The sequence below is a fragment of the Hemitrygon akajei genome, chromosome 18, assembly GCF_048418815.1.
Source record: "Hemitrygon akajei chromosome 18, sHemAka1.3, whole genome shotgun sequence".
Classification (NCBI taxonomy): domain Eukaryota; kingdom Metazoa; phylum Chordata; class Chondrichthyes; order Myliobatiformes; family Dasyatidae; genus Hemitrygon; species Hemitrygon akajei.
The window spans coordinates 6,552,877-6,577,779 of NC_133141.1; the positions used below are offsets into that span (position 1 = coordinate 6,552,877).

General features: G+C 41.7%; 1 protein-coding gene across 1 annotated transcript in view; it reads left to right on the plus strand.

Moving 5' to 3' along the window:
• LOC140741048 (vesicle-fusing ATPase) overlaps window positions 1–24,903 on the plus strand; it is a 270,286-nt gene that overhangs the window by 13,991 nt on the left and 231,392 nt on the right. Inside the window, exon 2 of the mRNA XM_073070710.1 lies at window positions 5,087–5,172. Coding sequence (XP_072926811.1) covers window positions 5,087–5,172 — 86 coding nt within the window. The remainder of the gene's footprint in view (window positions 1–5,086; window positions 5,173–24,903) is intronic.

Sequence of the window (24,903 nt, forward strand, 5' to 3'; positions counted from 1 at the left end):
CATTCAAAGTGGAAACAGCCATCTTGGACCATCACTTCCATGAGCAATAAGGCCCATCTCCACTAAGATTATGTCACTCATTATTCTGCATCCCCATCAACTCCTCTCTCTCTCCCCCCCCCCCACCCCACTCTACTCACTTTCCATCATGGTCATCGAGCACTATAGCATAGAAACAGGATCTTTGATCTATCTTGTCTGTGCTAACCTGTTTTTCTGCTAGTCCCATCTACTCACATCAGGACTATAGGCCTTCGTACCTCTCATCATGTACCTATTCAAACTTAGACCATCAGGTATAGGAGCAGAGCCAGGCCATTTGGCCCACTGAGTCTCCGCCATTCAATCATGGCTGATCCAATTCTTCCAGTCATCCCCACTCCCCTGTCTTCTCCCCATACCCCATGATGCCCTGGCTAGTCAAGAACTTATCTATCTCTGCCTTAAATGCACCCAATGACTTGGCCTCCACAGCTGCTTCTGACAACAAATTCTACAGATTTACCACCCTCTGACTAAAGTAATTTCTCCACATCTCTGTTCTAAATGGAAGTCCTTCAATTCTGAAGTTGTGCCCTCTTGTCCTAGAATCTCCTACCATGGGAAATAACTTTGCCTTATCTAATCTGTCAGGCCTTTTAACATTCGGAAGGTTTCTATGAGATCCCCCCTCATTCTCCTGAATTCCAGGGAATACAGCACAAGAGCTGCCAGATGTTCCTCATACAGTAACCCTTTCATTCCTGGAATCATTCTCGTGAATCTTCTCTGAACCCTCTCCAATGTCAGCATATCCTTTCTAAAATAAGGAGCCCAAAACTGCACACAATACTCCAAGTGTGGTCTCATGAGTGCCTTATAAAGCCTCAACATCACATCTCTGCTCTTATATTCTATACCTCTAGAAATGAATGCCAACATTGCATTTGCCTTCACCACCGACTCAACCTGGAGGTTAACCTTTTAGGGTATCCTGCACAACGACTCCCAAGTCCCTTTGCATTTTTTGCATTTTGAATTCTCTCCCCATCTAAATAATAATCTGCCCATTTATTTCTTCCACCAAAGTGCATGACATTGTATTTCATTTGCCACTTTGCCCATTCCCCTAAACTATACAAGTCTCTCTGTGGGCTGCTTCCTCAACACTACCCGCTCCTCCACCTGTCTTTGTATCATTGGCAAACTTAGCTACAAATCCATTAATCCCATTGTCCAAATCATTGACATACATTGTAAAAAGCAGCGGTCTTAACACTGACCCCTGTGGAACTCCACTGGTAACCGGCAGCCAGCCAGAATAGGATCCCTTTATTCCGACACTGTTTTCTGCCGATTAGCCAATGCTCCACCCATGCTAGTATGTAATTCCATGGGACCTTATATCCTCATGTGCGGCCCCTTGTCAAAGGCCTTCTGAAAATCCAAGTACACCACATCTACTGCATCTCCTTTGTCTACCCTGCTTGTAATTTCCTCAAATAATTGCAGAAGGTTAGTCAGGCAGGATTTTCCTTTCAGGAAACCATGCTGGCTTTGGCCTATCTTGTCATGTGTCTCCAGGTACTCCGCCATCTCATCCCTAACAATCAATTCCAACAACTTCCCAACCACAGATGTCAGGCTAACAGGTCTAGTTTCCTTTTTGCTGCTTCCCACACTTCTTAAATAACGGAGTAACATTTGCAATTTTCCAGTCATCTGGTACAATGCCAGAATCTATTGATTCATGGAAGATCATTGTTAATGCCTCCGCAATCTCTCCTTCAGAACCCCAGGGTGCATTCCATCAGGTCCAGGAGATTTATCCACCCTCAGACCATTAAGCTTCCTGAGCACCTTCTCAGTCGTAATTTTCAGAATCAGGTTTATTATCACCGGCATGTGATGTGAAATTTGTTAACTTAGCAGCAGTGGTTCAATGCAATACTTAATATAGAAGAGAAAAAAATAATAAATAAAATAAAAATAATAAATAGGTCAATTGTATACATTGAATAAATTAAAAAGTGTGCAGACAGAAATACTGTATATTAAAGTGAGGTAGTATCCAAGGGTTCAATGTCCATTTAGGAGTTGGATGGCAGAGGGGAAGAAGCTGTTCCTGAATCACTGAGTGGGTGCCTTCAGGCTTCTGTACCTCCTACCTGTTGGTAACAGTGAGAAAAGAGGCTGCTGGAGGTCCTTAATAATGGACATTGCCTTTCTGAGACACCGCTCCATAAAGATGTCTTGGGTACTTTGTGGGTTAGTATCCAAGGTGGAGCTGACTAGATTTACAACCCTTTGCAGCTTGTTTCGGCCCTGTGCAGTAGCCCCCCCCCCCCCCCCAATACTAGACAATGGTGCAGCCTCTCAGAATGCTCTCCATGGTACATCTATAGAAGTTTGAGTGTATTTGTTGACATGCCAAATCTCTTCAAACTCCTAATAAAGTATAGCCGCTATCTTGCCTTCTTTGTAACTACATTGATATGTTGGGACCAGGTTAGGTCCTCAGAGATCTTGACCCCCAGGAACTTGAAGCTACTCACTCTCTCCACTCCTGATCCCCCCATGAGGATTAGTATGTGTTCCTTCGTCTTGCCCTTCCTGAAGTCCACAATCAGCTCTTTCGTCTTACTGACATTGAGTGCCTGGTTGTTGCTGTGGCACCACTCCACTAGTTGGCATATCTCACTCCTGTACTTCCTCTCGTCACCACCTGAGATTCTACCAACAATGGTTGTATCATCAGCAAATTTATAGATGGTGTTTGAGCTATGCCTAGCCACACAGTCATGCATATATAAAGAGTAGCGCAGAGGGCTTAGCACACACCCCTGAGGTGCGCCATTGTTGATCATCAGCGAGGAGGATATGCAATCAACAGTCTGCACAGATTGTGGTCTTCCTGTTGGGAAGTTGAGGATCCACTTGCAGAGGGAGGTACAAAGGCTCAGATTCTGCAGCTTCTCAATCAAGATTGTGGGAATGATGGTATTTATTAAATGCTGAGCTAAAGTCGATGAACAGCATTCTGATGTAGGTGTTTGTGTTGTCTACGTGGTCTAAAGCTGTGTGGAGAGCCATTGAGATTGCATCTGTCATTGACCTATTGTGACGATAGGCAAATTGCAATGGGTCAAAATCCTTGCTGAGACAAGAGTTCGGTCTAGTCATGACCCACCTCTCAAAGCATTTCATCACTGTCGATGTGAGTGCTACCAGGTGATAGTCATTAAGGCAGCCCACATTATTCTGCTTGGGCACTGGTATAATTGTTGGCTTTTTTTTCGAAGCAAGTGGGAACTTCTGCCTGTAGCAGTGAGGGGTTAAAAATGTCCTTGAATACTCCTGCTAGTTGGTTGGCACAAGTTTTCAGAGTCTTACCAGGTGCCATTCATGCTCTCATTCACTGCTCAACCTTCACTTCCCTGACACTCTTGAATGTCCGGTACACTGCAGATGTCTTCCACTGTGAAGACTGATGCAAAATATGCATTCAGTTCCTCCGCCATTTCTGCATATCTTAGTACAGTATGTCCAGCATCATTATCTATTGGTTCTATATCTACTCTCAACTCTTTTACTCTTTATATACTTAAAGCTTTTAGTATCTTCTTTGATATGAATTGCCAGCTTCCTTTCATAATTCATCTTTTCCTTCCTAATGACCTTCTTAGTTTCCTTCTGCAAGTTTTTAAAAGCTTCCCAATCCTCCATTTTCCCACTGGCTTTGGCTTCCTTGTGTGCCCTCTCTTTTGCTTTTACTTTGGCTCTGACTTCACTTGTCAGCCACAGAGGTGTCCTCTTTCTATACAATAATTTGCAATTGATCCTGCCTTTCCCACTTCTGCTGTTGGCTCGTTCCACACTTGCACCACCGTTTAAGTGGAAAAAGTTCACCTTCAGATTTCCCTTGTATTTCACCTTTCACCCTGAACCCATGACCTAGTTCCAGTCTCACCCAACCTGAGGGAAATAAAAGCCTGCAAGCATTCGTCCTATAAATACCCCTCATTATTTGGATACAATTATAAGATCTCCCCTCATTCTCCTGAGCAACAGGGAATGAAGTCCTAACCCGTTCAATCTATCACTGTAACTTGGTTGTAAAGTCCCAGTAATACCTGTGTAAAATTTCTCTGCATTCTTTCAAGCTTATTGATATTTTTCTGTAGGAAAGTGAATAGAACTGCACACAATACTCCAAATTTGGCCTCACCAGAGTCTTGTACAACTTCAGTGTAACGTCCCAATTCCTGTACTCATTTCCTTGATTTATACAGGCAAATGTACCAAAAGGCTAAAAGTTTTCTTGAAGACCTTGTCTACCTGTGATGCTTTATTTGTCAAGCACCTGGATTAGGGGCAATTTACAGATCCACTTAACTTGCTAACCAGCACATCTTAGGCATGTAGGAGGAAACTGGAGCGTTTGGGGGAAACCCACACAGTCTGTGCTCATTCATCTTTAATATGGCAGCACTAATATTGTCACGAGGGCCTCTTTACCATCCATTAAGTCACAATTGTTGTATATGTTGTCAGCTTGTTAGCTCTCTGTCCTCTTGAATTTTGGTTCAAGTCTCACTCCTTTAAGCTGCACTGTCAGAAGCATTCTCTTTCAGGTGGGGTATTAACGTGAGGTACTTTTTTTGTTTTGAAGGTGTGCGGAGGAGTTATCCCCAGTGCCTGGCAATATTTATTCTTTAATCATCACTAAACAATATCTAATTACTACCAGAGCTTGCTGAATGGATTTCCTGCATTTTTGGTGACCGCACTTCAAAAGTATCTCATGCCTGTGAAGTGTTTTGTGATGTTCTGAAATAGACATGAAATGCATTCTTTCACTTCTATAAATTTTGTTAGTGCTTTGTAAAATACTAAGTACAAATACTCAGAATCAATTTAAATGAGGGATATGTGGAAAGTAATTTTGTTTGCGTAGATGGGCACTTTATTTTCCCAGAAGCTGAAAGCTTTCACTAGTTCCATAGGTGATAGTGACTTGTGTAGTTTTAAAGTGTGATCTTGAATTTTATGTAAGTTAATGCATCATTGAAACAATAATCTAACTGGATCCCATTATTTCTCACAGACCATGCAAGCAGCGCGTTGTCCCACTGATGAATTGTCGTTGACCAACTGTGCTGTTGTGAATGAAAAGGATTTCCAGTCTGGCCAGTATGTATGGTATTTTTTAAATGTTTGTATGCATGTGTTTTTGCCTCTGTGCCTCAAACAACTTGCAAAAAATTAGACAGCATCAAATACATCTTAATGTGAGGATAATAGCCAGTATAAAAAAAATTTCAACAATCTAACTGGGTAATTCTTATGAAAGGCTTCATCTAAAGTACTGCCTGGAGTAGGGGGTGACGAACGTATGGCACATGTGCCCAAGATGGTACATGCAAAAAATTGTTCGCACACGGCATGCAGTGCTGCCTTTGATTGTTTAAACCCCACCCATAATATTAAAATACATGATTATCTTAACTGCCAAATGAAGCAGCGAAAATTTTTTTCCAATTCTTTTAAAAGGTTGACATTAATAATTTTTGAGCAATTTTCTAAAATGTTTCATCTATTTCAATCTGTCTCTTATACTTTCATTAATAGTAAAACAATATATGTAAATAAGCACCAGGATGCGCCCTTTCTCCGTAAAGCCCATAATCATTATTATGAATTCAGTAGCGATAATCTCTGTTTAACATTACTGTTTTACGTGAGAGAACTATTTTAGATAATTGACAACTTAGGCACACACTCTCAAACAGTTTCACCACGCCTGATGCAGAGTTTAAAAGTATCAGTGTTGGAGTTATCCAGAGAGATTTTTTTTTACCTTTTCAGTCTTTGGCTCAAGTCAAGCTGAATGTGAATGAAAGCAAATCCCTTCTCAGCTATTTAATCCCATGTGCATGAAGTTTTAGTTTTCGCCTGATCCCAAAGAGTAGGTGGCCTGAGCATTTCTTTTAGCTACTGTGAAAATTAACAGGTAAGGGAGGTTTTCCACTGGCATCTAATGGGTTGAGGTGAATGTTGAGACACAGCAGCGTTGGTATAGAGAGCCAAAACAGGCAAGGAGCCCTTTTGTTTAATTGTACATTGCATCTTAAAGATGCTTAGAAAAATGAAAAAGGAGCTTATTTTTAAAAATTTGTTTCTTTGCCACCCACTATTTCTCCCGTTTACTCTTTGGGTACTGACTAATATCAGGTTGATAGTCATTGAATGGTTTCAAGGTGTTTCAAATTTGCTCCTCTGTAGTTGTCATAATGTTCAGAAACCAGCCTTTGGCCTACCAGTTCCATGGTAGCTCCTTTATGCTAACCCCATTTACCAACACTCGGTCCATAGAAATTTAAACACTTGTTTAGAAACTCATCAAATGTGTGAATCTTTCCTTCCACCTCTTCCCCAGGCAGATTTTAACCATCCCCAGGAAAAAAAGTCCACCGGGTTTTGTTCTGTCCCCTGAGACAACCCTTCTCACTATCATTTTTGTGTGAACTATGAATTTGTTACAATGCCTCCTACATTCACATCTAAACTATCAATGCACATAAATTGTGCACATCCCTGATTAGAATGACAAAAACTTCTCTCAACAACTGCTCATTTCCTAATATAACGGAGTCATTTTCAGTTCCAGTCACCAACCTGCCTTGGATCCAATTAGCTCTAACATTTCAGTTCAGTCTCCTGTCAGACCACTGACTGAAGTCACTGTAGACTACAATTTCACAGCCCTCATCAGTATGCCCTGTTTTTTTTTCTTTAAAAAAAAATCCAATTGATTGGATGGGCTGTCCCCATAACGCAATGCTGGATAGCTTTAGTTAATTCCTGCTATTCCAAATATAGATTAATCTTAACCCTCAGAATTTATCCAAAAGCTTTTATGCCACTGATGTGCTGTAATTACCTGTCATGTCTGGGTCGATGAGGGTCCTTCATGATGGATGCTGCCTACTTGAGGCACCAGCTTTTGAAGATGTCCTCAGTTGTGGGGAGCTTATGCCATGATGGAGCTGGCTGAGCCTACAATCCTCTGAAGCCTTTTCTGATCCTATGCGTTGGCTCCTCCAAATCAGACTGTGATGCAACCAATCAGAATGCTCTCCACTGTATATCTGTAGAAATGTGACAGTCTTTGGTGTACCAAATCTCCTCAAACTCCTAATGAAGTATAGCCGCTGGTGTGCATGCTTTGTGATTGCATCAATGTTCTGGGCCCAGGGTCAAACTTTTGAGATGTTGACACCTGGAAATTTAAAACTGCTTACCCCTTCCACTGCTGATCCCATGATGATGTCTGATGTGTGTTTCCTTGTTTTCTTTTCCCCTTCTTGAAGTCCACTTTCAATTTCTTGGTCTCACTGATGCTGAATGCAAGGTTGTTGTGGCACCATTCAACCAGCTGATCTATCATTCATTGAAGCAGGTAGGAACCTCTGGCTGCAACAATGAGAGATTGAAGATGAACACACTTGCCAGTTGGTTGACACAGGTTTTCAGTACCCTACCAGGTACACTATTGGGGCCTGATTGATGCCTTTTGAAGGTTCACCTTCCTAAAGGATGTTCTTATCTCTGTCTCTGCAACAGAGATCACAGGATTACCAGATACTCTGGAGATTTTCACAAGTATTGTTTTAATCTCCATTTCAAAGCATGCATTGAGCTCATCAGGAATTGAAGCATCACTATCAATTATGCTGTTAGGTTTTGCTTTATAGGAAGTAATGGCTTGCAAACCCTTTCACAACTAAGTACATCTAATTGTATCTCTAACTTCTTAGGGTATTGCTTGTTTGCTCTCATGATGTCCTTCCGTAGGCCATACCTGGACTTGTTGGCTTTGGGATTTCCAGCCTTAAACTTCACAAATCTAGCCCTCAGCAAACCGCAAATCTCACGATTCATCCACAGCTTTTGTTTTGGGTATGTTCTTGAAGGCACACACTCATCCACTCGTGTCTTGATAAAGTCAGTGATGGTTGTGGCATATTCATTCAGATCTGAAGATGAATCCCTCAATACGGCCCATTCCACTGATTCAAAATCGTCCTGTAAGTGCTCTTTCACTTCCCTTGACCAGACCTTCACCAATCTCAGTCTCTGCCCATATGCTGGGAGTACAAGTACAGCCAGCTGATTGGATATACAACAGTGCAGGCATGGGATAGCATGTTAAGTATTCTTGATAGTACTGTAACAGTCATTAAATGTTGTCTCCTCTGGTACCACAGGTGGCGTGGTGGTGGTAGTTTGTTAGACTTTTTCAAACTGGCAAGGTTGAAGTCTTCCACAATGATGGGGGAGGCACTTTGATGTGACTGCTGTTAATGGCGCCTGGCGTAGGTCTGGGGTGGAATGTACACAGCAACCAGCATGATGGCAGAAAATTCTCTAAGGATAGAATGGCCGACACTTGACCGCAAGATGATTCATTTCGGGGAGGAAGGCAGAGAGAGAGCCACTATGTCTATGCACCATGATGAGTTTATCATGAAGCAAACACTGCTGCCTTTACCTGACACCACTGTTTGGCCATGTGGTGAAAGGTGAAGCCCTCGGGCTGAAGCACTGTCTGGAATGCTGGGTGTGAGTCATGTCTCTGAAGCAGAGTACACAGCAGTCCCTCTGGTTTTGCAATCTTGCTCTGAAGTCTTTAGTTTTACTCTCCAGAGACAGAGCATTAGGTAGGAGGGTGGTTGGGTGTGAGGTCTCAGGATCCTCCATTTCTGCTTTACCTGCAGCCTTGCTTTACTGATCTTTCTCAGACAATGGAGACTGTAGCTGCCTTGGGTCCCAGTGGTCTGCCGTTCCTTTACTATACAGATTTTAAGTATCAATAAACAACATGAAATTATGTTGTTTATTCCAGCATCTCTGGTTGCAGATTTGGACTGCAATAGTTCTCAACAGAAATAATTTGACGATTCCCATGAGCTGCAAACAAAATTGCCACTCTGGCACCATCTTTCTCCAATGGAATATAATTAATTGGAAAGAGTTCATACGAATGGTTGGAGAACTGTTTTGGTCCCTCGATGGTGGAGAGGGTAAAGATAAAAGAGCAGGTGTTATTTATGGAGCCAGAATGCTGGGAGTCATTGGGCTTGTAATGAATATTGGTAGCTAGCCTCTTCCCTGGGAGGAGATGTCCAGAAAGGGAAAGGAAGATACATATTTTAAATTGGTTTGAATCTCGATATTTAGTGCTGTGCTGTTGATTCCAAAAAGATAAAATCAAGTTGTATTTTTAAACTCAAGCTGCTGTAACCTATTAGATTTGCCTTCGGCTATGGACTTTACAGCCGTGTTCCTGCAGCTGTCTGAGTTTTAGACTATTGAAAGACAGTAACTTGAGATCCTCAAGCACTTTGGGCATCAGGCAGGAACTTTACTTTTGTTTGTAGGTTTGTTTGCTGCAGGGAAAGGCAGGAATAGGTTGAAGTGTAGGCAAACTTGGGTCAGGAGTCAGCTGCTATGTTAAAAAACCATACGTAAAGGCAAAGTTCTCCACTGAAGAAGACTTCTGCTCTCGAGTCTCATTTGTCATTTTGTCTTCCAGAAAAGAATGCAATCAGGTACAATTTGCTTCAGTTTTTGTTTTGGAGTGTTACATTTCACTGTCAAGTTTACTTGCTGTAAACCTTCAGATGCAAGCTATTAATGTAATCAAAGGTAAAATATGGATGGCTTTGTTTAGAGTTTTGACTTGCATATGCAACCCAGTGTCGTGTAGCCATCCGCTTTTTAAAACGTGATGCAATTATTATCCTTCATCATCCTCATCAAATGTTGAATCTGAATCAGAATTGGGTTCACTATCATTGACAGGTTGTGAAATTGTTTTGCAGTAGTGTGGACTGTAAACATACAAGGGGAAGAAACTGTTCTTAAAATGTTGTGTCGACTTCAGGCTCCTGTACCACCTCCCTGATGGTAGTAACGTGTTGAGGACATGTCTCTGTTGGTGCAGGTTGAAAATTATGGCATTGCCTCTTGAAGATGTCCTTGATGGTGGTGTTGTGCCCATGATGGAACTGGCTGAGTCTTCAACCTGTGGTAGCCTCTTGCAATCCTGTGAATTCGAGGCTGCCAAACAGATGGTGATGTAAACAGTCGAATGCTCTCCACCATATACCTTTTAGAAATTTGCAAGTCTTTGTTGACATGCCAAATGTACTCAAATTCCTAATGAAATAGAGCTGCTGGTGTGCTTTCTTCGTAATCACATCAATGTGCTAGGCTCAGGAAAGATTATCTGAGATGTTGACGCCCAGGAACTTGAAGCTGCTTGCCCTTTCCACTGCTGACCCCGTGATGAGGACTAGTGTGTGTTCCCTCAATTTCCCTGTCAGTGTTATCCATCTTTGGTCTTGCTGGAGTTGAGTGTGAGGTTGCTGCAACACCACTCAGCCGATCTAACTCCTGTACCTTTTGTTGCCTGAGATTCTTCCAATGATAATGGTGTCATCTGTGAATTTATAGATGACATTTGAACTGTGCCTCACCACAGTTTTGAGTGAGAGAGAGTAGAGCGGCGGGCTAAGCACACATCCTTGAGGCATGCGTGTGATTGAGGAGAGATCAATCTGTCTAATGCTGGTTATTTGGCATCTGACTATCAGGCTAGAGCAGGGAAAGGACCTGGTGTTGACTTGCCCAACTCCTCTACTCTGATATGTCTATAATTTAAGGACAACGTTAAAATTATAGGTCCATGGTTCCGTTTTTAATTTTTTTTAAAAGGAAATTGATTTTCAAACTCTTGGTAATAAATGCATTATAAAAAACGGGGTGAATTTTAAGTTAATTGGCCTTGGCACATTGAAGTTCATTGCACCCAGTGGATGCAGTTGCATGTTGTAGTCAGGTGATTAGTTTCACTTCAGAAGACTTTCAAGACTTTCCATCTCATAGTGCAACTCTTCTGCAGCACTTTCATGATTTGTGCACTCTTCATGAAACAAGCCAGTTATTCCTTAGTTAACTGTAAGAGGTGTTCAGACCGAAATATGCAAAATAATTAAGAATTTTGATAAAGCAAAGTATTATTTCCCTCACTGACCAGTAACTTGATAGTTGCATTTGAAATAACCACTAAACCAATAAAGGTGAATTGGGACACATTTTGTCTTTTTAAACCCTGGTATGTTTCAGATCAGCTATGGATACAAAATTGTGATTGGCAAATAAAAGATGGATGAATATTTGCAAGCTTGAAAGGATGCGAGGCGAACAGGACTTTACAGATTTCAAGGAGCTGGCAGTGGTTAAAGTTCTATTAAGTTCTAATTCCACAAACATCTCACCTTTCATTGTTGGCTGGTAGGATGAGGATCCGACTGATGCTGCTTTCTCCCATTCACTCGTCTCTGGTTGTGCTCCCTATGGAAACAAAGCCTTGGGGACTGCTTAATTGCTACTTGTGGGAACTTGATCATTACATTAGTTTGCCATTTGAACATCCATGTGAAATGATATATTTGTATTCACATGGACATAAGTTGAGTGTTAGTTACTACATTTTAATTGCTCTTAGAGGTTCTGGTGGTGAAGAGCAGTGAATTTTGCACTTTAAAGGAATCTCAATTTGAATCGGGTTTACCATTACTGATGTATGTTGTGAAATTTGATGTTTTGTGGCATCAATGCAATACTAGACATTAAAAAGTACTATAAGTTACAATAAGTAAAAATGCACTAGAAATAGTGTGGGTAGTGTTCATGGACTGTTGAGAAATGTGATGGCGGAGATAAGAAGCTGTTCCTAAAATACTGAGAAATGTGATGGCGGAGCTGAGAAGCTGTTCCTAAAATGCTGAGTGTGGGTATTTGGGCTCCTATACCTCCTGCCCAATGGTAGTAATTAGTAAAGGGCATGTCTTGTATGGTGAAGATCCTTAAGGACAGATGCTGCCTTTTGAAGATGCCCTTAATGGTGGGGAGGTAGTGCCTGTGATGGAGCTGGCTGAGTTTACAACCCTCTGCAGCTTCTTTTGCTCCTGCACTTTGAAGCCTCTATACCAGACTGTGATGCAACCAGTCAGAATGCACTCCTCAGTACATCTGTAGAAATTTGCTAGTCTTTGGTGCCATGGAGCGTAGCACGATGCTATTACAGCTCAAGGCATTTCAGAGTTCTGTTCCAGCGTTATTCTGTAAGGAGTCTCTCTGTATGTCCTTGTAGAATGTTTCCTCCCACAGTCCAAAGATGTACCAGTTGGTAGGTTTGGTCATTATCAATTGTCCTGTGATTAGGCTAGGGTTAATTGAGGTTGTGGGGTTGCTGGAGCGGTGTGGCTCAAAGGACCTACTCCGTGTGGCGTCACTGAATAAATACCAAATTTCCTCAAACTCCTAATTGAGTGTAGTCACTGGTGTGCCGCCAACATTGGTGTCATCAGCAAATTTATTGATACTGCTTGATCTGTGCCTTGCCAAATACTGAATTTAAATTTTTTTTCTTTAATTTTGGGGAGGTTATGAAAAGCTTTCAAAGGGGAACCAGGAAACCAGGATTTGGGAGAACTCCTTTTTGCTGAATTGATATTTGATATTTCATCTCTGCCTGATATCGTGAACAATTGGCTTATTTAAAACCATGTGGGGCAGATACAAGATTAATTTTTGTAGAGGAACCAAATGTTATATAATTGCAGATTTTCTAATTAGAAGCTAAGTGGTTTATTATGTGGTTATTTTCATCCTTCTATGAGTACAGGTGTGTATAGATAGACTAATCCCATCTATTTCCCCACAAATGGATGTAATAAAAGGTGTCACATGGTTTGCACAAGAAAATTTGGTATTCAATGCACTTTCTGACATTTGAGCTGTACATTCAGTTGTGACAGCTTCCAATGAGCTGTAAATCAATGTACGCTTTCAATCCTCATGAAAATACTAATGTTAATTGTATCAGCAAGAAGGGAAACAAGAATAGACCAGTATTAATTCTAATTTCTCCCGAGACCCAGAGGTGTAATCTGGTGCTATTTATTTTAGTCACCTGCTGTGCATGATATCATTGTTATATTTATAGTTTGCATTCCTAATGATTTTATTTCCCTTCAGAGTTTTTAAAACATTAAAAGAGGCAGTAAAGGCTTGATTTTTGGAATTACACCCTAAGACATAGGAGCAAAGTTAGACTATTCAGCCCATTGAGTTTGTCAGCCATTATATCATGTCTGATTTATTATCCCTCTCAACCCTATTCTGCTGCCTTCTGCCATTAGCTTTGACATCATTACTAATCAAGAGCTTATCAACCTCCACTTTAAATATACCCAGTGACTTAGCCTCCACAGCTGCCTGTGGCATTGAATTCCTCAGATTTGCCATTCTCTGGCTAAAGAAATTCCTCCTCAGCTCCATTCTAAATGGACTCCCTCTATTCTGAGGCTGTGCCCTCTGATCCCTAGATTCCCCAGCCATAGGAAACATTATTTCCGCATCCAGTATCTTGGCCTTTTAAATATTTGCTGGATTTCAATGAGATCCACCCTCATTCTTCTAAACTCCAGTGAGTACAGGCCCAGAGCCATCAAATGCTCCTGGTACATTAATCCTTTCATTCCCAGAATCATTCTTATGACCCTCCTCTGGACCCTCTCCAATGTCAGCTCATCTTTTCTTAGATAAGGGGTCCAAACCTGCTCACAGTACAACAAGTGTGGTCTCACTTATGCCGTACAATGTCTCAGCATTACATCCTTACTTTTATATTCTAGTCCTCTCAAAATGAATGTAAACTTTGCATTTGCCTTCTGAAACAATCTTGGAAAGATGAGATAAGCAGTTCAAGTTAACAGTGAACTCATTCATGGCAGTTGTTAATGTGAATAGCTTTATTGTTATGTGCATGTTCAAAGTAAATTTATTATCAAAGTACATGTATGTCACCATATACCACTCTGAGATTCATTTTCTTGTGGGCATACACAGTAAATCCAAGAAACATAATAGAATCAATGAAAGACCACACCAAGCAGGACGTACAACAACCAATGTGCAAAAGACGACAAACTGCATATACAAACGAAAATACAAAAATAACAAATAACTTAGCAGTAAATATTGAGAATCCGAGATGAAGAGTCCTTTAAAGTTGTGGCGCTGCTGTGCTTTCCTCATAATGGCACTTGCATGCAGGACCCAGGGTAGATCTGCAATGATAACGCTGAGTAATTTAAAGTCAATGGCCTTGTACTTCTGATTTCCCCCACTGAGGAATGGCTCTTGGACCTCCAGTTTCCTCCTCTGGCAGTCAATAGTCAGCTCCTTGATCCTGCTGGCATTGAGTGAAAGGTTGTTGTGGCACCACTCAGCCAGATTTCCATTCTCCCTCCTATGTGCTGATTTGTCACCACTTTTGATTTGGCCAATTGCGGTGGTATCATCAGTAAACTTTTATACAGCATTGGAGCTGTGCTTAGCCTCATAGTCATAGGTGTAAAGTGTGTAGAGCAGAGGGCTAAGCACACAGCCTTGCACTACACCTGTGCTGATAGAGATTGTGCTGGAGAGATTTTTGCCAATCCAGACAGACTGGGGTCTGCAAGTTAGGAAATCGAGAATCCAGTTGCACAAGGAGTTATAGCCAAGGTCTTGAAGCTTATTGATTTGTTTTGAGGAGATGATATTGAATACCGAGCTGTAGTTGATGAACATCAAGGGTTGAGTGAAAGCTAATGAAATGGCATCCACTGGACCTGTTGCTTGCTGGACCCAGGATAGATCTGCAATGATAATGCTGAGTAATTTAAACTCCATAAGCTACTTGGATTCACTCCAATTTGCTTATCAGGCTGGTGTTGATGTTTCATCACCAACCTGATAAGCATAGTGCTTCTTTTGGTGTTTTGTCACAGCAGTGGCCCATCCCAATGAAAACATATGTTTCTAACAAATAAACTGTCTTGTGCTAAATGGTACTAGGTTGGAGTGAATAACAGCACGTAGTATTAAAAAGTATTTATTTATATTTATTGATTGAGATACAGAGCAGAATTGGCCCTTCTGGCTCTTTGAACCATGCCACCCAGCCCCCCTTCCCAATTTTAATCCTAGCCTAATCACAGAACAATTTACAATGGCCAATTAATCTATCAACCAGTACATCTTTGGACTGGGTGGTTTTGTCTGTAAAGCTAAATATCAAATAAAGGAACGCACTTGGAGGTGGTTAACTTGCATATTCACTTTGCAGAGAGAGCAACGAATCCATATGCATGGGTAAGTTAACAGCCAATAATTAGGGCTATGGGGAGTCATTGCGCTAAAAGAAATAGATCTGTACACGACACTTCCTCCCCCTTTAGACTGTGTGGTGTGGCCTCTGTCGGTCGTGGTCGACCATGGGTACTGCACCTCTGGTAGTCACTGGCTTGTCGAGCAGCGTCGACTGTGGCTATTGAGGCCGATCCTGGAATGGTAGGCTCTGCCACAGTTGCTGCATGTGTAGGGTGTCGTGGAATTATTGTCCGCTGTGCTCTCAGCTCTCTGCTCCTCAAACTGACTCAGGATCACTCTCGTCTTGCTCTAGGTGTTGCTGAAGAGTACCTCGCCATTTGTTGCAGTCATCTGCTAAATCCTCCCAGCACTCTGTGTTGATTTTTTTTTAAGGCTTTCATGTTGCACTTGCAGAGGTCCTTGAAGCGAAGCTGGGGTCTGTCAACATTCCCCTTTAGATTTTAATGCAACATAAAACTGGATATGTAATAAAACATCAAATTTCCCTTCAGCAGAACATGCATGTTCAAATAAACATGCTTTCACAATAAGTGTTTGCTTGGTTGTTTTTCTTTTAAATAACAGTCCATAACTAACCACTATATGAAAGATCCAGTCTTTTGGGTGTTACTGTTTCTTTCAGGATAGCGCCTCTGGACCTGTGGAATGGCATCAGGTTTGGCAGGTGTCTTGTCGAAGACATCTTTCTCTGTTGCAGCTGTCATGTTGCTGCAGGTGACATGATCATTACCGAGGGCCAAGTCCTGCGGCTGTAATGTGTCCATCTTGTTGGATGTAGTCGACTCAGGTGTGTTCTTCGACTGATCATCACCATGTATGATCTCCAACATCCACTGTGTACATTATTGCTCCAGTTCTTATAGGTATCCTACCGGGTGGCCACTTGTCTTCTTGGTAACGTCCAACCTCAAAACTCCTTGCTGATTTGCTTGGCAACTGGCTGAACTGCATTTCCCTCCATAGATGTGGTTTCAGGAGGTCTATGTGAGATTTCAGATTCCTGGTCATGAACAGCATTGCAGATGTTTGATTTGTGGTCGCATGAACAAGAGTTATGATACACGAAAAGGAAGTTGTGGAAATTTCTGGAGAAAAGGGGAAACTTCTGATGTGGTTGACTTCATTAGTAGGGCTTCAGGCCACTTCAAGTGAGCATTCACTGCAATCAGAAGCAGTTCATGAATGGCCCAGCAAAGTAAATATGCACCCTTTGCCATGCTTAAGATGGCCACTTGCTTTCATGTGAAATCTAAATCTCTTAGCTTTTACCAGCCATTTCAGGCTCAAGTGATTTTATAAAATTGCAACAATTTCATCGAACGTCTTGCTTACTGGCTTTTCAGGAGCTACGAAGTTGTGTAAGAGATTGTTTTAGCACCCAGTAACCCAAGAAGTGTGGAGGCTTTCTTTACCTCATCCATGTCGTTAGCATTATAATACAGTTCAACCCCCTCTATCCGATTCCCAGTCCTCATTAGCACTATCAAATTCTCATCAACTTTCCCGAATATGGCCATTGAGGCGTTATTTTCACTTTAGCTTTGCTAATTGTGTGTCTCTCACTGGGCACTGTTACTCACGCATCCCTTTGCTAGTATCTGTGACTGTCTTCACTGTACTGCTTCACTCTTTCCTATCTCTCTTCCTTCCTCTGAATTCTGCCGTCTTGTAACTGTCGATGCAGTTGTTGATAGTTGCTTACATTCAAGTTCGTACTCGTTGCCAATTTGTGTCTGTACAACTACATACTTATCAAAGGCACACACTTTGGTGAGGTGAAGCTAACTTGTGTATTCACTTTGCAGAGAGCAACAGATCAGTGTGCATGGGTAAGTTATCAATCAATAATTAGTAATTGCGCTCTAAGTAATAGATGCACTACATGAGGAAACTAGAGCACCCTGAGAAATCCTACACGGTCAACAGGAGAACAAACAAACTCCTTACAGGCAGCGAGCGGCGGGAATTCTCAGTTATGGAAATTGATTTTAATTGGTCTTGTATACTTCAGGTCAGTGATTCAAGGCAACGATGCGGTTTATTATGCAGAAAGTGTGATGGGCTGGAGGATAGAACTTTTGAAAGAATTAAAAGCAAAGTGACAGAGCAAATGGAATAAGTGAGTAAACTAGAAAGGAATATTTAAAAACCTTGAATTGCCACAAGTATGCCAAAGAGAAGTTAGCAAAAGAAAGTTTGGAATTTGGAAAAGGGAATTGTGAGTGAGAAACAAGGAAATAGCAAATATTGAACAGGCATTTTGTGTTTTTAAATTTTCACTTCAGAGGACACTAAAATCACAGCAGGAGCTAATAGACAAAATGGAGAGGAGAACTTAAATTGGTCATTATCATTAGAAGGAAGTACTAATTTGACGAAAGGTTGTCAGGTTCACTTAAATTGTTGGCCTGCATTTTGTTTTCAGAAAGAAGCAATGACAGAGATCATTGGTTGTGTTTCGAATGTTGCTGGGTTCTTTACAGAATCTAGAGGATTAAAAAACTATAAATGTCATCTTACTTCATGAATGCAGGGAAATAAGTAAGGAAGGGAATAACAGTGAGTCCTGACAACAGTCTTTGTTATTAGAGAAACACTTGAACTTATGTAACAGACACAAAATGCTGGATGAGCTCAGCAGGCCAGGTAGTATCCATGAAAACAAACAACCAGTCTGTTTTGGGGTGAGACCCTCCTTCAAGACTGGAAAGGAAGGAGGAAGATCACCAGAATAAAAAGGTGGGGTGGAGGGGGAAGGAGGATAGCTAGAAGGTAGGTGATGGGTAAAGCCAGGTTGGTGGGAAAGGTAAAGGGCTGGAGAAGAATCTGATAGAGAGTGGACTGTTGGAGAAAGGGAAGGAGGGACACCAGGGCAGGTGAGAAGAAGTAAGAGGCCAGAGTAGGGAATGCAAGGGGGGGGGGGCGGGGGGAACTTTTACTGAGTGAGAAATCTGTGTTCATGCCATCAGATTGGAGGCTACCTTGATGGAATATAAGATGTTGCTTCTCCACCCTGAGGGTGGCCTCATCTGGGCCCAAGAGAAGGCCATGTGACGGCATGTTGGAATGGGAATCATAATTAAAATGTTGGGCCACCAGGAAGTTTTTAGCAGATGCACTGGAGGTGCTTGATGAAACTGCCTCAGTTTATGGTGGATATTACCAATTTTGAAGAGTCTGCAGTGGGAGCACCAGATACAATAGACAGTGCCCACAGATTCGCAGGTGAAGTGTTACCTCACTTGAAAGCACTGGAGCCCTCAATATAGGTGAAGACAAAGGTTGAATGAATAGGTGTAGCACTTTGGTTGCTTGCAGGGATAAGTGCTGGGAGGGAGATTAGCAGAGAGGGACGAATGAACAAGGGAGTAATGGAGTTTGGAAAACAGAACGGTGGGGTGGGAGGGCAAAGGTAAAGATGTTTGGTGGTAGGATCCCTTTGGAGATGGTCAAAGTTGTGAAGAATGATGTGTTGGATGCAGAGACTCGAGATGGTAGGTAAGGACGAGGAATTCTATCACTGTTCAGGCTGCAGGAAGATGGGGGTGAGTGTGGATGTCTTGGAAATGAAGGAGATGCAAGTGAGGGCAGCGTCAATGGTGGAGAAAGGAAACCTTGTTTTTTGAAGAAGGACATCCCTGATATCCTGGAAAGGAAAGTCTTATCCTAGGAACAGTTGCAGTGGAGACTAAGGAAATGAGAAAAGGGAATAGCATTCATGAAAAGGGAAGACTGTGTGGGATGAGGTATAATCAAGATAGCCGTAGGAATTGCTAGGTTTATAAAACGTCTCGGTAGAGAGTTTGTCTCTGGAGATGAAGGCAGAGATCAAGAAAGGGGAGAGAAGTATCAGAAATTAACCAAGTGAATTTAAGAGCAGTGTGGAAGTTGGGGGCAAAGTTGATGAAATTGACAAGCTCAGCATGGGTGCATGAAGCAGCACCAATTCAGTCATCAATGCAGCAGAGGCAGAGTCGAAGAGTTTTACCAGGGAAGGCTTTGAAGATAGACTGCTCCATGTAGCCAATGAAAAGACGGGCATATCTGGAGCCCATGGCTACCCCTTGAGTCTGGAGAAATTGGGAGGAACTGACGTAGAAATTGAGGGTGAGGACCAGTTCTGCAAGATGGAGGAGGATGATATTGGAGAGGAACTCATTGGTTCTTTTATTGAGGAAGAGTAGGAAAGCTTTAAGAGATGAGAGAAAATTTGCAGGTGCTAGAAATCCAAGCAACACAAAATGCTGGAGGAACTCAGCAGGCCAGGCAGTGGACTGCTGAAGAGTCTTGGCCTGAAATGTCGACTGTGCTCTTTTCCATAGATGCTGCCTGGCCTGCTGAGTTCCTCCAGCATTTTGTGTGTGAAAGCTTAAAGGCCTTCTTGATTTCAGGGGGTGGAAGTGTATAGGGACTGGACATGGTGAAAATGAAGTGGTCATAGCCAGGGAATTGAAAGTTATTGAGGAGATCGAGAGCATGAGATGTACCACAGCTGTCGGTGGGAAGGGACTGAACAAAGTGGGATAGAATGGAATTGAGATATGAGGGCACAAGTTCAATAGGGTGGGAGCAGGCAGAGACGATTGGCCTACCCAAATAGTTAGGTATGTGGTTCTTGGGTAGGAGTTAGAAGCGAGCAGTGCGGGGTAAGGGAACTATGAATTTGGTGGCAGTGGATGGGAGTTCTACAGATGATGAGGTCAGTGGTGGTGTTGGAGACAGTTTTCTGGGTCTGGAGTGGGGTCGTTTTCGAGGGGTAGGTAAGAGGTTATGGCTGAGAGTTGCCATCTGCTAGGTAGAGGTCAGTGCGCCACACTACAACAGTACCTTTATTTGTGGGTTTGATGGCAAGATTGGGATTGATACAGAGTGAGTGGAGGGCAGTACATCCAGAGGGAGTACGGTTTGAGTAGGAGAGAGGAGTGCTGAAGTTGAGCCAGTTTATATCTCATTGGCAGTTAAGAGATGAAAAGATCCAGGGCAGGCTGAGAACCAACATGGGGTGTCCAGGAAGTGGAGAAGGGTTAGAGACGGGGGAAGGGGTCATCAGTGCGGGGTAGGGAATTCTTGTCAAAGATACCGGGGGAGTTCTCAGTCAGAATAGCAGGTCCCATCTCCTTCTCTTGACATTTGTAAAATGCCTACTTTTGGGCTTGCTGGCTGTAAATGCTGCTGCTTAAGTGAAATGATTGTGAATGTGTTTGGCTTTCAAAAGTCCAGGTATTATTTTAAGCAAAATTAAAAATAAATTCTATTGTTCTAAGTTAAAATTTTTAAAAAAGTGGACATACAAATTTACGAACTTTCAAATCAACAGAATTAAATGAAGTAATGAGCATTAATTTGTTCTTGCTGTTCCTTTCCATTGTCTGATGCACCAAGCTATCCTAGTGCTGGCAGAGTTGACAGATTTTCAAGCACTGAGAAATCTCAGCAAGCCTGTGCTCCTTCACTGGGTTCAGCAGAGTGCCACTGCGAGTGTCACTGGACTGGCACATAGAGGGGAAGCCTGCACCTAGATTGTGCCTGAGAGTTGAACTGCTTACCACTACATGGGTAAAAGCCAGTAGAGCTATTGACTCTGATGTCAAAGATAATAGCAGATGCAATGAACAGAATGGATCAAAGGAAACCAGTGATTGTAGTGTGTTTGGATTTCCAAAGGTCATTCAGTAAGATGCAACCTTAAAGACTGATCTACAAGATAATTGCTTATTGAACTTTAGGAATACAAAGAAAAAGATTGATTTGAGAATTAAATGTCACAGGAATTGGTCCTGGCACTCAGCTGTTTACAATATGCATCAGTAACTTGGATGGAGGAGCCAAGTGTATTGTATTCAAGTTAGGTGCTGATATAAAGATGGTTGGAAGAGACTGAGGGGACACAAAATTTATAAACAAGTGCAAGCCAATTTGTGATTAGTGTTGGCAGATGTAGTGTAATGTGGTCAAATGAGGTTATCCACATTAAGAAAACTAGAACAGAATATTGAAACAGGATGAGGTTAATGATTATTAATACTCGGAGATCCAAATGTCCATGTATCAGGAGGATGATTTGAATGCGGGTTTATAGAGTAGGGAGATGAATTGAATGATGGCCTTGTTGCAAGGGGAGGGAGTCTTGCTGCACTTCGGTGTGATTACATCTGGAGTAATTTATATAATTTTAATGGACTGTTTTAAAGGATATGTGTATCTTGGAGGCATTGCTTAGAAAAAAAAGTCTACTGGATTGCCTCTATTGGGCTAAAGTGGCAGTCCTATTGAGAACAATCACTGATAATGGATGTCCAAGTTTGAAAAGTGAGAGATGATCCTGTTGGAGTGCACACATTTCTGAAAACTCTTGACAAGTTAGATGTTGAGGATTTTTCCCCTCGGAGTAGTAGTCTAGAATTAGGGATATAATTTGTGAATGACAATGGACCCATTAAAGTCTGAGATGAGATTTTTATTTTCTTAGAGGCCAGTGAATCAGTTATCCTTAACCTAAGTTGTGGATGCTTGAGTCATTAAAGCTTATCAAGGCTGAGGTGGCTTTTTTTGTACACAAAGATCTGAGGTTTATAGTGACCAGGCCAACAATCAGATAGCCCAAGATTTTAGTGAATGGAGGCAGGTTGAAGTGATGTTAGGGCTCCTCCTGCACCTACAGTATATTTTGTTCTCAAATGATGAGTGATTCCTGTTTTAATAGACTTGCTTTTCATTTTGCTGCGAGCTGGGTTTTGTACAGCCATTCCAGTAAATGTATTATTTCAGCTTTTACTTCACATTTTTATTGAGACCATTTATTCTGCTCCCACCTACTTCCAATGAATTGTTCCTTGGCAACCGTTGGAAGTTCAATCAGAAAAGCTGTGAACTTGTTATTTAACTCAGAATTACAGCTTGCATCTTCTTTACCAAGATGCACATTCCTTTTATTATGTCTGATTCTGACTCATCTCAGGGCATCTGTGAAATCCTTATGATGCCTTTGTTATTTATGGGGATGGCTATGCAATGATCTCTTGGTCTTTCTCCTCTCAGCCCTCAATATTAACTTGCTGCTAATACAGCTGAAAGATGAGGGACTGTGCATTGACAAGATTGGTTAGTCATTTAGTTGATTCAGTAATTTACCCTATCTCCTCACACTGCTTTCTGAAAATAGCTGTGCTAATGTACTGTTTAATGTTTTAGTTCACCATGTGGGAATTTGGATTATGAATAATTATTTAGTGTAGGGTATCAAATGTTTTGTGACCTTCATTTTAATGGTCGAAAAGGTGCATGTTAATTCACAATGCCAGATTTAATCAGGCTCATTTCAGAAATTGGTGAGGTTTGCAAATAACATTGAGACTTTACCATCCATTTCATTGTGTGCTTCCAGTCTGAAGCCACCATACTTGTGTGCAGCTTAATTTACAATCTTGACGTATAATGGCATATTATTCTGAATTATCCTTTCCAGGTTAATATATGCATTTCTCTTGTATGTTTAATAAACCTGTTCAGCCGTTGAATAAGAAATCTTGTCTAGGGTGAAGTCTTAAGCAGCTATTTGGTTCAATTGAGTGTGGCATAAATTACAGTATATATTCAACCACTTACAGTGTCTGTTGGTAAAGTGACAAAGAACTTAACTTTAAAGTTGACTAGCACACAAGGTTTTTAGGAACATAGAAACAGAAAACCTACAACACAATACAGGCCCTTTGGCCCACAATGCTGTGCCGTACATGTATGTACTTTAGAAATTATCTAGGGTTACCCATAGCCCTCTATTTTTCTAAGCTCCATGTACCGTAGATTTCGCACTACAGAGCGCACCTGATTAAAAGCCGCTGGCTCTAATTTTAGAAAGAAAATCAATTTTGTACTTGTACAGGCCGCACCGGATTTTAGGCCGCAGGTGTCCCACGTTGTAATAGGAGATATTTACACAGAAAGATATTACACGTGAGGATTTTTTAACTTTTAATTAAATCCATATGGTAACAAACAAATACATATTGCAAATGCTTTTTTTCGAACCGTGCCTGTAATACGGCTACTTTTAAATATACATACGTATCGGTAACACACAAATTACGTTGCATATACATTCCAATATCTCCTAGCGACTGGTAAAAATATATATACTGCAGCCTACCAGGAAAAGTTATTGATCGCCTTTAACTTAAAAGCAGCGTTTTGGCTCCACCGCTCCCCCCCACCTTCCCGTTTATCGCAAACTGGTATTTCCCACAAGACGCGGCGAAACCGGATGTGACGTCTAGCATTCCGGGCTGTAGTACAGAAAACATACTAACAAATGAATTACTAAGCGAAAATATTATAAACTAAATAACTGCCATAAAGGCAGCACAATGCTTTTCTTCAAGTGTTTTCCATGTTGATGAGGGTGAGTACAAATGACTGATTTACAATAATTTAATTGTGAAAGTGCGCTTGATTTATCGTACAATTTCATTGGACCTCTGTGAACTACTCATCAATTTTATTGGTCTACTGTTACGAGGCAAAATGTTTTTGGCGGCATGAAAAAAAATCATGCATTAGCCGCACCGTAGTAAAGGCCGCAGTGTTCAAAGCTGATCAAAATGTGGGAAAAAAGTAGCGGCTTAAAATCCGGAATCTACGGTACTTATCCAAGAGTCCCTTTTTTAAAAAAAAAACCTTAGTGTATCCGCCTCCACCACCATTGCCGGCAGCCTATTCCACGCACTCACCACACTAGTGTTTTTTTTCAAAAAAAAACTTCCCCCGACCCACAATACCCCCCAACCTTTCTGTCATCAGCAAACTTACTAACCCATCCCTCCACTTCCTCATCCAGGTCACTTATAAAAATCACAGAGGGGGTCCCAGAACAGCTCCCTGAGGCACACCACTGGTCACCGGCCTCCATGCAGAATATGACCTGTCTACAACGAATCTTTGCCTTCTGTGGGCAAGCCAGTTCTGGATTCACAAAGCAATGTCCCCTTGGATCCCGTGCCTCCTTACTTTCTCAATAAGCCTTGCATGGGGTACCTTATCAAGTGCCTTGCTGAAATCCATATACACTACATCTACTGCTCTACCTTCATCGATGTGTTTAGTCACATCCTCAAAATTCAATCAGGTTCATCAGACACGACCTGCCTTTGACAAAGCCATGCTGACTATTTCTAATCATATTATGCCTCTCCAAATGTTCATAAATCCTGCCTCTCAGGATCTTCTCCATCAACTTACCAACCACTGAAGTAAGACTCAGTGGTCTATAATTTTTTGGGCTATCTCTACTCCCTTTCTTGAATAAGGGAACAACATCTGCAACCCTCCAATCCTCCGGAACCTCTCTTGTGCAGATTGATGATACAAAGGTCATTGCCAGAGGCTCAGTATTCTCCTCCCTTGCCTCCCACAGTGGCCTGGGGTATATCTCATCCAGTCTTGGTGACTTATCCAACTTGATACTTTACAGAAGTTCCAGCACATCCTCTTAATGTCTATATTTTCAAGCTCTTCACTCTGATGTAAGTCATCCCTACAATCGCCAATGTCCTTTTCTGTAGCGAATACTGAAGCAAAGTATTCATTAAGTACCTCTGCTATCTCCTCTGGTTCCATACATACTTTTCCACTGTCACA